The sequence below is a fragment of the Schistocerca serialis genome, chromosome 8 (assembly GCF_023864345.2).
Source record: "Schistocerca serialis cubense isolate TAMUIC-IGC-003099 chromosome 8, iqSchSeri2.2, whole genome shotgun sequence".
NCBI lineage: Eukaryota > Metazoa > Arthropoda > Insecta > Orthoptera > Acrididae > Schistocerca > Schistocerca serialis.
Genome location: NC_064645.1, coordinates 184,196,083 through 184,212,367, shown reverse-complemented (window position 1 = coordinate 184,212,367; position 16,285 = coordinate 184,196,083). Strand labels below are relative to the sequence as shown.

Here is a 16,285-nt window from a genome sequence, read left to right as displayed (position 1 = left end):
GTTGTACAAGTGGAGATGATGTCTTAACTACTGACGACGCCTTTGGCACGATTGTTTTATGTATATCTACTGCAGGATGTGATTTTAGTGTATTTTACTTCTGATGAAGGTATATTTAGATATACCGAAACCGTGGTCAAGGATTTCAATAATCTTCATCCTGCAACTGTTTGGCTGTTATCATTTACCATGACAAAAGGCTAAGTTGTTAGTTTCAGTTTTTATTTTATTTCCACATTCCTGAAAGTCAAGCATTAATCGCCTTGCTGAACAATGAAGTTATTTTTGTCGATTTGTTAAAGAAATTTGACTTTTATTAATCTTTTCTGCTGTGGCAGGCCATTTATTTGAAACACAGTGTTTAATTCCACACCATTGGCTAGTTTCAACTGTCCGCTGCATTTCAGGTGCACGTTTTCATCTTCTAGCACATATGACATTATGCCGTAATAAAAACCAAACATTAGATAATACAGTACCAGTACTCCTAGATAATTTACATCCAAATCTGGACATATGAATGTGCACTTTAAGCCAAATTATGCATTTTAGTATGGTTCATGAAATTCCGATGCTCTTGGAGTATCCTGTGATGTGAACGAACATATGGGCTTCCTGCGTCGTCATAGCTGCACAAGCGCAGTGGTTCCTGTTATCTGGCGCTCTGTGGCAACTGCTGAAATGAATGTATTTCTTACAGTCATGGGAAAATATTGTGAATGGTGGTTTAAAAGTGTTACACTCAAAATAAATTGGTTTTACACAAGATAAACTATGTGCGAGAATGTACAATGAGTTTCTTAAATCACAGAGCATTTTACTCTCATTTAAAAATCAACTCTTTGTGGATGACTATTAGAAGAATTTCGAGCCCAGATGATCAGACATTTGTGTCGTTATTAGAAATTTTACTGGCACACTTGCGTGATGTATCTTAAAAGTGTAACATGCGCAAAAAAGATCAACATTATGTGTGAAAACTTAGATTCTCTTGCAGCTCATTAATCTTAGAGACCAATATTATATGTGCAAGCTTTGCTTTTCTTGTTGCAACACCAAGTGTATTAATTCAAACCATTAACTTTTCCTATTTGTGTGGTTGTGCTACTGAAAAAGGACGTTGCTATTGGCTGACTACATCATGTGTCCTATGCTCTGAATATCTGCTGTCGTCGGCTGGCGAGATTGTGTCACATGAGCCGCACATTGCAATCTCAGTTTCAATGCTTCTGGAAGTAACATGCAGTGTTTTGCGGAATTCGAATTTATACTTTCGTCACACGAAAATGCAGCCTACATGTTGTTGCACGTCACAGGTCTTTCGAAAACATGTTTTGTTTTTTTTTTCCCTAAGTTTCGTTTTGTAAAATGCCGGGAAATTCTACACTGGTGTCAAACCACAACAATTCAATGGATTGATAAGTTTTACAGTTCCAAGGAAAAGCATACTGTCACTTAACACGGAAAAAGTGTAGTTTCACCCCGGGAGAAAGGGTATTTTTAACCGGGAAATCCGGGAAAAACCTGGGAATTTTTTTTCTTTGTCCATTTGTACACCCTGGATTGACCATTGTACAGTCTCTCTGAAACCTTCTGATGTCTCGTGGTCTCACCCATGTATTAATTCTTCACTAGAAGAAGAGTTATGTGTGGAGGCTGACAAAAGTAGCATTTTCAATAGAAGCTTAATAGCCTTGGTCGGCGCTGACAGTTCAGCACAATCAACCTAGTCAACCATAGCTAGCAGTCGACAGTGTGTTCAGTACATCTACATAGTCTTAAACAAACGTCAACTATTCAAGGAATTTCCATTGCTTTAGTCTCAAACAAAAGCAAACACATCACACAGAATTTTATATCACATGTAATTGAATTAGTAAAGATTTAAATTTGCTGATATGTTCAATGAAATTATCATTGCAAACTGTGTTGAAAGCTAAGGCTTGTCTGAAAATGAGTGAATATTGGTCCGAAGTCATATACCTTGTACTGATTTCCATTCAAACAGTTACTCCCCAACAGTCACTGTTCCATAACTCCTCTTAGAGTGAACAATTAATATACCAGCTTTTATGATGATTCTTAAACCAAGTGTTTACGATGATCAAACTGTGTTCTGTGCAAAATTCTACCAGGTGGCTTTCCCTTTCAGTCTTCTCCTCAGTCCATATGCTCTTACTACTTTTCCTTCCTTCCTTTCCTTTTCGTGCTATTTAACTCCAGTGCCCCACCACAAATTAATTTTCATCTCCATTATGTAACTGAATAATTTCTTTTATCTCATCATACATTCTTTCCAGTATCTTCATCGTCCACTGATATAGTAGGCCTTGCACTTGTACTATTTCTACGAGTCTCCTCTTTGTGTGTATTTTGGCTGCAAAAATGTGTTTGGTGTATTGTTCATAGTAGCTTACTTTCATTCGTATTTTTGGATTCATTATTAGTCCTGCTCATATGTTACCCACATTTCATTGCGTGTTGGCAGATGCACTTCAGTAATTCTCATTACTGTGTATCTCATTTCAATCTGTCCATTTCTCTTTTCAAATCCTCTAACCTAACTACCTGATTGAGGAACCTAACATTCCATATCGTAACACATGGCATGCCAGATTAATTATTTCTCATGACACCATCCCTCTGAATAGACCTAGCCAGAGATTCAAATGGGGAACTCCAAAATATTTTACCCAAGAGGATACAGTTATCATAAAGCTATACAGTAGAGCTACATATCCTCCGGAAATGTAACAGCTGTAGTGTCTGCTTGCTTTCAGCTGTTCGCTGTACCACCATAGCATGGCTATGTTGACTAACATTACCAAGCGAGGTGGCGCACTGGACTCGCATTCGGGAGGACGACGGTTCAATCTGCATCCGGCCATCCTGATTTAGGTTTTCCATGATTTCCCTAAATCACTCCAGGCAAATGCCAGGATGGTTCTTTTGAAAGGGCATGGTCAACTTCCTTCGCCTTCCCTTATCTGATGAGACCGATGACCTCGCAGTTTGGTCTCTTCCCCCAAACAACCCAACCCTTGACTAACGTTACAAATCCAGATCAAACATCCAGACTGTTGCCCATGTAACTACTGAAAAGGCTGCTGGTCTTCTGTAGGAACCATGTATTAATCTGTTCTCTTCTCATATACATCTCTAACGTGGTTGCATCTATGATTCAGCTACCTGTATCGTTAAGGCAAGCCATCCCAATGTGGCAAACTCCATGGTTCTGGGTAAGGAGGGAAAAAGTGGAGGGTGGTAGGGGGTAATAGTAGGAGTTCCTATACATAATGTGTTCTTTGATAAGAAAATGCTTACATATTTAAGGGGTATTAAGAGAGCATTGATTTGTGCCAATATTGGTGATATAATACTTCATAATTAGTATTTAGGGTAGTTATCATGTACTGTAACAGCATCTTGTGTGCATTATGACAGTGTATGTTGGTGCTGACTATTAGAAAACTTTGATGAGGCCGCTTAGTTTGTGCAGGTGCAACATTTAACCTACCATCTACTTGGCAGAGAATAATTTTATCGAACAACATCAAAATTTGATAATTTGTAACAAAAATATGAAATCTACTCACCACATAGAAGAGGTGCTGAGTGGCAGACAGGTGCATTGTAAAAGAATGCTAGATATATTCAGCTTTTGGGCTAAGTCCTTCATCAGACATAGAAAACTCACATACCTTCACACAACTGCAACTCACATGCACATGGCCTCAGTTGTCTCCAGGTGCTAAGGCCCAGCCTTATCACCTGGACATGACCGCATTCTTTTACAATTTGCCTATGTGCCACTTGATGCCTCCTCTACTGGGCAAATAGCAGATTATCCTTTTCACATTGTTAATATTCCAAAAATAGTCATTTACCATAAAGTGGGCTTTTCCAAGGATCCATCCTAGCACCCTTGTTCTTCAGTCTGTACATAAGTGGCATGCCAACTACTACTAGACAAAAGTTTTGCTATGCCAATGACCTTGCCATAGCCATACTAAGCAGTACATGTTGAGTAAGGAGAAAATATATTGTCTGAATGCTTATTACAAAGCAAATAGACTCTAACCAAATGCAGCCAAGAAAAGTCTGTGAATTCCACTTAAACAATATAAATGCAAACCAACAGGTAAATGTGAATCTGTTAACAGAGGATCAGACACATTTCCAGTCTAAATACCTTGATATCACAGTCGATTGGTCTTTAAAATATGAAACACACCTGGAAAACACTAGCCAAAAGCTAAAGGCCTGAAGTAACATCATAAATAAACTGGCTGGCACAACCTGAGGTATTGGAGCATCCACTCAAAGGACTGTAGCTTTGACACTAGTATGGTCAGTAGCTGAATACTGTGCCCCAGTAATGCAACACAGTGCTCATACAAGAAAACCAGACATCCATGTGAAGGAATCGATGAGAATCATTACGGGTACAGTAAAATCCACACCAATCCCTCGGTTGCACACCATCAGTAATATTCCACCATCTGAATTGCAACACCAAAAAGCAACCAATCAGGAATGAAGGAAACTGCATCAACTTGACAACCCCCAAAACCTCCAGATTCATATAGTCTTAAATGACACTCCTCCAGACTGCTTGATATCACGCATTCCACTGCGGCTTAATGGAAGAAACAAGAAGTAGTTTGACATTAAAGAAGAGTGGTGCAAGAGATGGAATGACACAACAATAAAACATCGAGATGTTAAAGATCTATCGGCCAGCCTACCATGATTTGATCTGAAGAGGAATGAGCAGACATGACTGAACAGGGTAGGAACCATTAACGCCCGGTGTAATGCTATGATGCACAAGTGGGGACTCAAAAATCTTCAACCTGTGGTTCTGGGGCCCAAGAACAAACCATTCAGTATATTATCAGAGGCTGCGCTCTAGGATAATATCAGTGACCATTCAGTGACCTTATTATTGCTGCTCTCTCTATCAATTCACTTCATTCACTAGACGTTGAACTCTGGTTAAATTTATCTATTTTGATTAACAGTCCTAATTTTATGCTTTAAATGTTATTTTAGTGTTGTTGAATTATTAATTTTCAGAATTTAAACTTATTAGCTTTGTGTCTAAATCCTTAAATGTATAATTGCAAACTACACATATATCTTAATATTTGCTTTTGTCGCCATATGGTAAATAAATTAAATACTCCATTCTAGATTCTCATTGTTTTTATTTTCTGTGATATTGCTTAATAGTGCTCGAGGAGAAATATGAGCCAATCGCCAATGAAATAAAATGCTGTTTCAAATAAAAATCAACCTTGTACAGGAGAGTGACATCTTTCAAGACTTTGTGTAATAACACCCAAAAAAGATTTATTCATTGAGAAACTATCTGCCTATTCACAATAATGATTTGTTATAGTATACTTTGATCTAATAATAGAGAATAACTTTACTAATATCCACATCATTACGATTTACTATTGGCTTTAAGTAGCAGTGTGTCAGACCTCTTGAGGTTCATGAAAGTTTCCTCTTTTATTTCATATGTGAACATTGTATTTTAGTTGAAAAGACTGAAAATATTTACTTGAAAGCATGCTTCCCAGAAGTATTTTTTTTTTTTGAAAAGTCACAGATGCCTGGCTGTGCTTTCATGAATGATCCCGTGTGCATGCTTTAAAGGTGTAAGTCCTATCTATTTAATGGCAAAGTTTCATCGCTTTCCAGATAGTTATTTTGTTGTAATATCGTGAGCTACAGGTTGTTGACATCCACCTTATTGTGAAACATGTGAATGAGATTAGAAATGTGAATGCAAGCCCTGTGCATACTTTTGTTTTTATGCACTTATTTTATGCACTTAAAGTGTTGATGTTGTGTGACTGTGGCATGATGTGATTTCACATGTTACATTAATATGTTTTATCTGTGGAGAGAATTAAATCCAGTGAATCCTGTGAAATGGAGTAAGGATTTTATTATTTAAATGCTGGAAAACAATAATATGGAGCTTCCATATAGTGACAGGTCTTAAGAGGAATTTGCTAACACTGATGTATTGAAATACATGCCACTGTAATTCATATTGCAAGAATTATTTTTGGAGAGAATATTGTGTTCAGTGTACAAAAAAAATTACACATTTTTGGTTGTCTGTGGTCCACTGTAAATTCAACACCATTAACACTTTGGTGTCCAGCCGCAAAGAAAAATTTTGAGTACAGAAAATAAGCCATTTATGCCATTATTTAAATATTTCTGGAAAATTTGTATTTGATGTATCTTAAAGGGTAATACCCATTACAAAAGACCAAGCTCCAAGGTCTATTTTTTATATTCGTTGTAGTTCTTAGACAGATTAAAAATTTTATGATAATAATGACAAAGCATAATTATCCTAAAAAAAAAAGTAATGTTTGTGGTGACTTATTGAGTTATTTCACATGTAATTTGCTTTGTATGAGAAAGTCTAAAGCATTCTGGCATGCAAAGAGGTAAATTGCCATCAGTACAATACCAGCTTATTTTTCCAGTAAATTGTCTCTTGTTTGCTGAACGAATCTTTGAAACTCACTTTGGATGCAGCTTTGTCACCAGATTCACTGTAAAAAAGATAAGCTTAAGGTAACAAAACAGAACTAAATTATAATAACAGCAGTAATATCTGTAGCAATAATATTAGTGACAAAAAATTGTCGCAGGCTACAGATTACCTGAATAAGAATCTTCTTCAGACTGTTCCCACTCATATATCACTCTCCGATCCAAAATCATTGAATTCTTCCTCTTGAATTTCCAAAATTTCTTGCTCACTCAACAAATGTGACATATTTGTAGCGAAATTACAGCAAACTGCAAAACTTAACAAGTACATAAATGAAACTTGTGACAACGTGAGCAGACAATGGCTCAGTCAGTTACAAAAGTAAGCTCTTACAATCACTACTTCTTACTTCGAAGTAATTCCAACAGCTGATAACAGAAAGTAGCACTTTCCAAGGGTCGGGTAGCGAAGTGTCTGTACATTGTTCTCGTACAAAATGAGTCCAGTTTTTGAGCAACAAGTGCCTTGTGCATTATGAAAATCATGGGCCGAGATATACTCAGCCATGATTCTGTGAACACAGTGTTGTGGCTGGAGTTATGCTTGAGGTTGGTTGTCAAAGTGTTAAATGTATGTGAATTTTATTGAGAATGAGAGTGTGAAGGAGAACAAGATGTAGCCTATAAATGAGATACTCTACCAGTCCACTCTGCAAAGTGTTCCCCAAACTTTAGGAGAAATTAATTAAGTAATGCACAGATTCTAAAATAGATATGCACAAAGAGGTCATTGTCTTAGCATGGCAGTGGACCTGTTGACAATTCAATAGAATTACGTATTTAGCTTTTCCTGTGTGAAAAGTATATATTGCTTAACATGCGTGTTCTTGTATTTAAGAAGTTTAATCTCATGTTTTGTAAGTGTATATTCAGGCAGTCAGTATTGCAGTAGTTGCTTATTCGTTTGTTTTCAAGAAAAGTGACAATTTGGTTCAACCTAGTTAGCCAGTCATTCTTGCTCCAGCTGTTACCTGTGACACATCTCCCGGGCAGCTTTTCCTGTGATTTCTTAATAGTATATATTGCTTAAATTAGTATATATTGCCTAAATGTCACGCATGTTTTTATATTTAAGAGGTTTAATCTCACATTTAGTAAGTGTAAATTTAGGCAGTCTGTAGCTCAGTTGTCATTTCTTCTGAACAGCCAGTTACACAGTGACATGTCACAAGTGTAACAAGTTGCATATCTAGATATCTGTCAGCTTTTATAGTTCACTATCACAGTTAGTCATGCTAGGATGGGTAGGATGCATGTGTACAGGGTGCAGATGCAGGAGAGCTGGCTGCAGTTAGTGAACAGTTGATGTGGTTTTGGCTACAATCAGCAGCCTTCATAGCTGCTGACTTGGGTGTAGTGGTGGCTGAGAATCTTGTGCATCACATGGGACACTTTATGTGTTGCTTGTTTAAACCAATGGTTCTACTGCTGAGGCATCTCCTAGTGTACCCGATGTGATAGATCCGCCTTCAGAACAGAGTGGGTGGCGGTATGTAAACGCGTTTGCATTGCTCGAGCTAAAGAACCAGTATGACCATTATGAAGGCTGGACTCCTGGCCTTGCCTAGTCGCCCTGCGAATGAACAGCTGACTGTTCCATCAGCAGGTCCGAGCAGGCACTCGTTGACAGGTAGCCCGCTAGTTGTCAGGAGCTCCAACATTAAATGTGTTTTGGAGTCTCTTAGGAAAATAGCATTCAGGGCTAGAAAGAGAGCCAATGATGTGCACTCGGTATGTCTGCTGGGGGGGGGGTCTCATCTGAAATGTGGTGGCGGCCTTGCCTTTGGCTATCAGGATTGCAGGGTGCAGTTGTGTGCACGTTGTGGCTGGCATCGCCACCAACAACACCTATTGCATGGGCTCTGCAGCCATTCTCAGTTTATACAGTTAGCTAGTGGAGGTGGTGAATATTGCTGGTCTCGCATGGGGGGGGGAGGAGGGGTGCAACCAAAGCTTCCAGTTTGTAGCATTGTACCAGAGTTGATCAGAGACCTTGGCTGTGAAGCTGAGTGGAGGGTCTAAACCAAAGGCTTCGTCAACTCTGTGACAGTTGTGACTGCAGATTTCTAGACCTGCATTATTAGGTGGGGAATTGTGGGATTCCCCTTGATAGTTCAGGGGTGCATTACACGGATGAAGCAGCTACTCGGATGGCAGGGTGCTTGTGAAGTGTACAAGAGTTGTTGTTTTTTTTTTTTTTTTTTTTTTTAATAGGCTGGGCGTTTGTTTGGCGTACTCTGATGATCACCCACCAGTCGACATGCAGATAGGGACATCAGGCGCTGGTCAGAGTAAAGACATTTCAACTGTCAAAATTTTATTGGTAAATTGTTGAAGTATTCATAACAAACTTCCTGAATTTACTGGCCTGCAAGAAAGTTCTCTAGCTCAAGTTACTCTTGGGGGCAAAGAGCTGGCTAAAACCCGAAGTATGAAAGCTCTGAGGTATTTAGCAAGTCATGGAACATTCATCAAGAGGATAGTTTGGGTGCTACGGGAGGGGTTGAGAAAAATTTTGTTCCTGTGTAAAATTGCAAAGCGGATCGAAGGCTTCTGTCCAGTTACTTGTTGACCAGTCTGTTGTGGCAGTTGAAGATAGGAAGACAGAAACCAAAGCTTTAAATTCCAAGTTTAAGAAATTGTTCATGCAGGAGAATCATACAAATATTGTTTGACTATTGCACAGAGGCCTATATGGACAATATAGTAACAAGCATCCCTTCTGTAGAGAAACAACTGAAAGAATTGAAGACAAATAAGTTACAGCTCTGGGTGGAATCTCAGTTCAGTTTTATAAAGAGTACTCTGTCCCATTGGTCCCTTACTTATCTTGCATTTATCGCAAATCTCTTGCCCAGCACAATGTCCCAGTGAATGTTCCAAGTAACTGGAAAAAAGTGTGTGACTCCTGTCTATAAGAAAGGTAAAAGAACGGACCCACAAAATTACAGCGCAATATCCTTCGAATTCTAGAACATATTTTGAGTTTGATTGTAATAACTTTCACAGAGACTGAAAACCGTGGTTTCAGAAAACATCACTCACGTGAAACTCGGCTTAACCTTTTCTCACGTGGTACACTGCAAACTATGGATAAGGGGCAACAAGCAGATTCCATGTTTCAAACAGTGGAAAATCCAGGATGGGTTCAGTTGCCTGAAACTGCAGTCGTGTGAGTTGTGTTTGCATTTGTGTGTGTGTGTGTGTGTGTGTGTGTGTGTGTGTGTGTGTGTGTGTGTGTGTGTGTGTGTGTGGGCGCGCGCGCGCGCGCGCGCGCGCGCGCGTGCGTATTGTTGACAAAGGCCTTAACACTGAAAGCTATAATTGTGAGAGTCTTTTTGTTGTGCCTATCTATGACTCGGCATCTCTGCTATATGGTAACAGCTTTCCTTCTTAATATTGTAAGATTCCATATTTCTGCATTTCTGAAAAGCATTTGACATGGTGCCTCAGTGCATACTGTTAACAAAGGTACAAGCATATGGAATAGGTTCCCACATATGTGACTGGTTTGGAGACTTCTTAAGTAATAGAACCCAGTATGTTGCTCTTGACGGCGAGTGTTCATCAGAGACAATGATATTGTCAGGAGTGCCCCACAGAAATATGTGATTGGATGTCTGTAATTTCTACATCCATAAATGATCTGGCAGATTGGGTGGGCAGCAATTTGCGGCTCTTTGCTGGTGATGCTATGGTGTACAGAAAGGTGTCGAAGATAAGTGACTGTAGGATGATACAAGATGATTTAGACAAAATTTCTAGATGGTGTGATAAATGGTGGCTAGCTGTAAATGTACATAAATGAATGTTTTAATGTAGATGAGTAGGAAAGACAAACCCATTATGAACAGATACAGCATTAGCAGTGTCCTGCTTAACACAGTTGAATCGTCTGAATATATGGGCATAATGTTGCAAAGTGATATGAAATGGAACAAGCATACAAGGATTGAGGTAGGGAAGTCAAATAGTTGACTTCAGTTTATTGGGAAAATTTCAGGAAAGTGTGGTTCATCTGTAAAGGAGACCGCATATAGGACACTATTGTGACCTTTCCACGCGATTAAAGGAAGAGACTGAAGCAATTCAGAGGTGGGCTGCTAAATTTGTTACTGGTAGTTTCGAGCAACACACAAGTATTACAGAGATGCTTCAGGAACTCAAATTGGGATCCCTGGAGGGAAAGTTGGTAGTTGATGCTTGGAAACACATCATTATTGTTACAGTCTGCACAGTTCATAGATGTTGGCCATTGATGGAATTATGTATACACTTGGAGTAAACCCAATATGCGTCAATTAAGGCCTGAAGGTAGTGTATTGAATCACCAAAACTGGTACCCATATAATAAATAACATTGAAAGGACAGAAGGACAGCTATAGGTATTCCATTTTGTCATGTATGAAACAGTGTAATCAATCTCTGCTGATGCAATAGGCACTTCTCACACAAAATAGTAGTGACATGGCATTTGTGTGGCAACTGTGGTGATCCTCACATAAATTGCAGTTCCTATAGGAACTGTTTTACTCACTCTTACTTCACATAGGGGCTGTTTATTAGTAATGATATGAGACGTAAGCAACAAAAGTCCAAGCTTTACGGCCATGTTTAGTCCTCCTTGAAATGTGATGGTAAGCTCAATCTTAGTGACTTGCATTTGACATTGTTGTGATGAAATGGCTACTCACAAAACAATGAAAATGTGCCAGTAAATAGAGAATGATCTTTGACCTATGCACTGGAGAATGTTCCCGAAAACTATAGTCTGGCTTCTGTACCTCTTCAAAGTTGAAACTTTCAAGAAAAAGTAATGCTCTAAAGAAGCATGCTTTCTGGTAAATACTTCTGCCTATATTGCCCACTTTTCAACCAAGATATAACACTTACAAAATAAAAGTAGACATTTCTGAGAGTTGCAAGACGGTGATGATCATGTGATGAGGCCAGTGAGGGGCCTGAAGATAGGGATCAGTCATCATGAAATTGATAATAGTTGGGATAACAATCTGTCTGTAACAGTAATCAATGCCATTTTTTTGTTTTTACACTGACAGAAACCCGTGAAGAGCACGGGAGTTCACGGCAGCTGCGGCCCCGGCCCCCAGCCAGGGGTGCTCCACCAGCCACTTGTCGGAGGTGCCATCGACGACTGGTGGGCACACGCCAGGTGTGCAACCGTTGCGCCACCCTGACCAAGGCTCTGGCGACGGGTGGTCGTTCCAGCACTAGGCGCGGGCTCCCGACTCCCGCCGTCATGTCTTCCCGAGATGATAGTAGCGATGGGGCAGTTCCAGGTACCTCTCTCTCCACAGTACATCGAGGAGATGAAGTGTTACAAGAAGAGCACCTTCCAGTTGCTGAGGCACAAATTAACATCCCTCTTAGTACTACCACAGAAATGTCTACACCTAGCACATCACGACATACTCTTAGAAGCGGCGACACAGCCATGGAAGCAAGTGGTAGTATTTTGGAGGGACAACGTTTGATGAGAACTAGTAGCAGTTCTAGGAAGTCTTCGGGAAGAAGTAAGAAGGATGCAAAGAATGAAGAAAATCTTCAGAGAGCAGCATCTAGTCGTAGTGGTGGAAGTGAAGGTAGCGGAAGTGCTGCAGCCAGTGGTGGAGGCGTTGTCGGTGGTGGCAATGGCAGTAGTGAAAGTGGTGGCACCTCATCTGCAGAAAGAAAAAGGTCTAGGATGGGGCCATCACCTGGCCGACATGTGTGCCATGTATGTTTGAAAGCATTTGGCAGCCCAGGTAAACTGAGCCAGCATATGTATTCTCACACTGGAGAGAGACCATTTGAATGCTCACAGTGTAAAAAGGCATTTTCTTCAAAGTTTAAGCTTGTGCGACATGTTCTTATACATTCTGATGAGAGAAGGTATAGGTGTACAGTATGTGAAAGAACTTTCCATCGCAAAGATCATCTGAAGAACCATGTGAAAGTTCATAGCCCAGTGAAGAAAACTTTTAGATGTGAAAGAGAGGGTTGTGGGAAAGAATACAGTTCATTTCTGAGTTTCCGGAAGCATGTTGCTGTGCATGCAGCTGAAGAAGGAAATTTGGAATGCAAAATGTGTGGAAAAGTGTTTGCCAACAAAGAAGAAATTGTTTACCATCTTAAAGTGCATGCTGGATCAAGAACTGTCAAAAACCCTTCAGATAAAAAGTATCGTTGTGACCATTGTGACCGTAAATTCTTCACTCGTAAGGATGTCCGTAGACATTTAGTAGTCCACACTGGGAAGAGAGATTTTTTGTGCCAGTTCTGTCCCCAGAGATTCGGCCGGAAGGATCATCTGGTGCGTCATATCAAAAAGAGTCACCATGGTGCAGCAGCAGGGCCCGTGACGAGGGGCAGAGGTAAAAGAGTTCGCGCTGCTGCTGCCGCTGCTGCTGAGATATCTCGAAAATCATCTGTTGTAAGCCCTAGACCCTCGACATCAAAAGCCACTGTATCTACAAGTTTAGAGTTTGAAGGAGAGTCTTCTACAATACCTGGTCCATCTTCATCGTTTTGTGAAGTAGAAGAGACAAAGGATATACTGATGTTGGAGGAAGATGTGGAAGATGATCCACTAAAAACACCATCTATTGAGGAAATTCTCCAGCATTCGCCTTCAAGGAGCAGTTCAATTCTGCTGAAATCAGAAACGACAGCTATGGCATCAGGTGAGAGATCTGCAGTGACAGTGCACCACAGACCACAAGTATCAGAAGATTCCCGTACTACTGAACTATTGACAGAATTGGTTTATGGTCACCAGCATCCAGTCCCTCCACCACCTCCATACCCACCATCATCTCAGTTTAAGTCATTTGAACATGGAAGTGGTGTAAAAATGGAGTATCCTTCACCAAGTTCTCTCTCACAATCAGAGGGGACGATGGATTTCTCGCCATATCTCAGCCTAATACCATCGACATCAGCTTCATTATCTGAAGACATAGTGGATGAAAGTACTGGTGGTGTGCAAGAAGAACTGCATCGATTGCTCTCTGTAGGTGAATCAGGCTCAGAGGGCCTCCTTGTCCCTGACCCAAATATTTCTTCCCAATTTTTACATCTAATGGAATCTGCAGCAACATCTCTGGACATAACAGGAGCATCTGGGTCTGCCAGCACTTCCTCTGAAATGATGGCATCACTCCTTGAATCATCAGAGGATGTTTCAAACAAACCTGTACCACTACCTCGCTTCAACCAAGCTTTCCAGCAGCAACAACAACAGCAGCCCCAGCCACAGCAGCCCCAGCCACAGCAGCAACCGCAACAGCAGCAATCCCAACTACAGCAACAGCAGTCACCTACAGCACCCCAACAACAGCAACAACAACAACAATAGCAGGGATGGCATCATCCACTGTCTCTACTGCCACCATCATTATCTTTGTTTGTGACACTGTTGTTTATCTTGCATACATATCCACGTGTTATTCAACTCTTGAGGAAGCTGCAAGAGCACTGGCTGGCAATGCATAATATTTTCAGTCTGGATTTTTTTTTTATCTTATCTGTTTACTAGTCATTTGTGATGTTTTAATTCTGCGTATTTCCGTTATGTGTCAGTTTTGTAATTATTTTTACTTGTGTTTCTAAAACAAAATGGAAATATATAGGTTTTGTATTCCTGCAGTAGGGGTATAGAGTGACGTAGTTGATTGTTTTAGATTACACTTCCCACCCTCTCCTGTTTTTGAAGGTGCACAGTAATTCTGCTCTGAAACAGTATTTTTTAAAGCCAACTAGGAGTGAGTTTGTAGGAATATTTTGTATAACATTTCACTGTCATTGCCATACAAAGGGATAACATCCTAATAATAAAGGCTGAGATGTGTTGAAGCAATGAACCAAGATACTTTTTATCTGAGCATTGTGGTATATTTAAACTCATCAGTCAAGATGACAGCCAATATGTTAGATCAAATCTGTGCTACCATTTCTTGTACATGAGACAAATTTTTGTGTCAATTCTTTCATAATTTGCATAACCGGTTGGTACTCTAGCTGCTTCTAAGAGAATTAAAGTACCTTAAATTAATATTTTTATATAACAAGTATTTTACTAAAAATTGTAATAGTGTTGTGCTGATCAGCTTGCTTGCCATTGTTGGGTAATTTTTGCCTGTATTGTTTATACAATCTTCTCAGTTACTCAGTTGTTAACATTTTCATTCCATTTTAACCGTTTCTGCCCCAGAAATTAATCAGGACTTAATTTGGGTCACAGCATACAAACAACAGTCACTGTTATTAAAAATGAAATTGTTTTGAAATCTTGATAGTTTCTATATCTTGCATAAGAGCAGTGGATGTAAAAATAATTTTCCCTCTCACAACACTCTTTCTCTTTTTACCCAACACACTTGCAAAATCCAGTAACTAAATGACACATGCATTAACTAAAGTCACTGGATACAACAGTTTGCCAATGATTTATGAAATAGTGATATGAGTCTTGATTAGAGAGAGATACAGAATATTGCTGAGAACTGAAATTTCCCTTTATTTTATAGTAAGTTTATGTGAGGGAAATATCTTACAACTGCCTTTCTATAAACGTTTAGATATACTGTATGTGCTGTATGAATTCAGGATTACCATTCTACACATTTGAGAAATATGAAATATTTCAAATGATGATGTATGCTTCATTTGGGAAAAAAGATGCGAGCACAATACTGACCAGTCTCTGATCAATATTACATAAAACATTTGTCCTTAGAACTTTTGAAGGCATCTGAAAGATCATGCTGTCATTTATTCGATCCTGAAGTCGATTTTATAATCTGTGATACGGCCTCAGTTTACTGAGTAGAATAATTGTGTAGATGATTCAGTAACTGAAAATTCCTTGATGGCGCAATATGTAGAATAAGGGAAAGGCAACCTTTCACCTATAACAGATCAATGTGTGGAGCACCGAAACGCATAACAAACTTGTTCTCCACCTGTAATGACCCCATTGTCAATGAGACATTAAAACAGCAATCTCCTCCTCTCCCATGGCCATGGCAAGAGTCTTGCTTATCATTATGTGTTTCTGTGGTCCATGCATCAATCCACTACAGGTGAGTGGTTGCCTTTCCATTATTTTATGTACAGATGATTCATTATGCACCCTGTTTTATTCCTATGTCTTTTGTTTTCGTCTCAGGCACAATATTTTTTTCAGCTTAAATTTCATTCCTTACTATTGGTTTCTCAGCAGTACATCTGTTGCTCCTCCTAATACTCTTTGCCTTTTATCTGTTCTGGCAAACACTGTATATGTAGATACTTTGTGAATTTTAATTTTGAATAGTTGTTGAAAAAATTATAGGAATGTGAAAGCTTTAAGCCTTTACAAGCAGCACATGGAAGTATATTACAGAAGTTTCTTTTTAAAAATAATGAGTTCATTAATAGTGAGTTGGTTACGCTAAACAAACAAAAGTGTGAAGAGCCTCGTAACTTATCATTTTATGATTTGACACTATGAATGCAGGCATTAGTAGTTATGTGATATCTGCAATCACCTCTCCAAGATCTGAAGCCTTCAGCATAAGATCTACTGCCTCTTGCAGCACAAAAGATAGCAGCTATTTTGCTTATTAAGTAGCCTGTAATTCTGAAAAGACTTAGTTCATTTCTTGTGTTGTTTTAACATTTTTGATTGATATGTTAACAGTTTCATTATTTAAT

General features: G+C 39.3%; 1 protein-coding gene across 1 annotated transcript in view; it reads left to right on the top strand.

Annotated features, from left to right (window-relative positions):
- The window catches only part of LOC126416097 (zinc finger protein PLAG1-like), a 104,584-nt gene extending 89,995 nt beyond the window's left edge, over positions 1–14,589 (top strand). Inside the window, exon 6 of the mRNA XM_050083595.1 lies at positions 11,650–14,589. Coding sequence (XP_049939552.1) covers positions 11,650–13,946 — 2,297 coding nt within the window. The 3' untranslated portion in view covers positions 13,947–14,589. The remainder of the gene's footprint in view (positions 1–11,649) is intronic.
- The last annotated feature ends 1,696 nt before the right edge of the window (positions 14,590–16,285 follow it).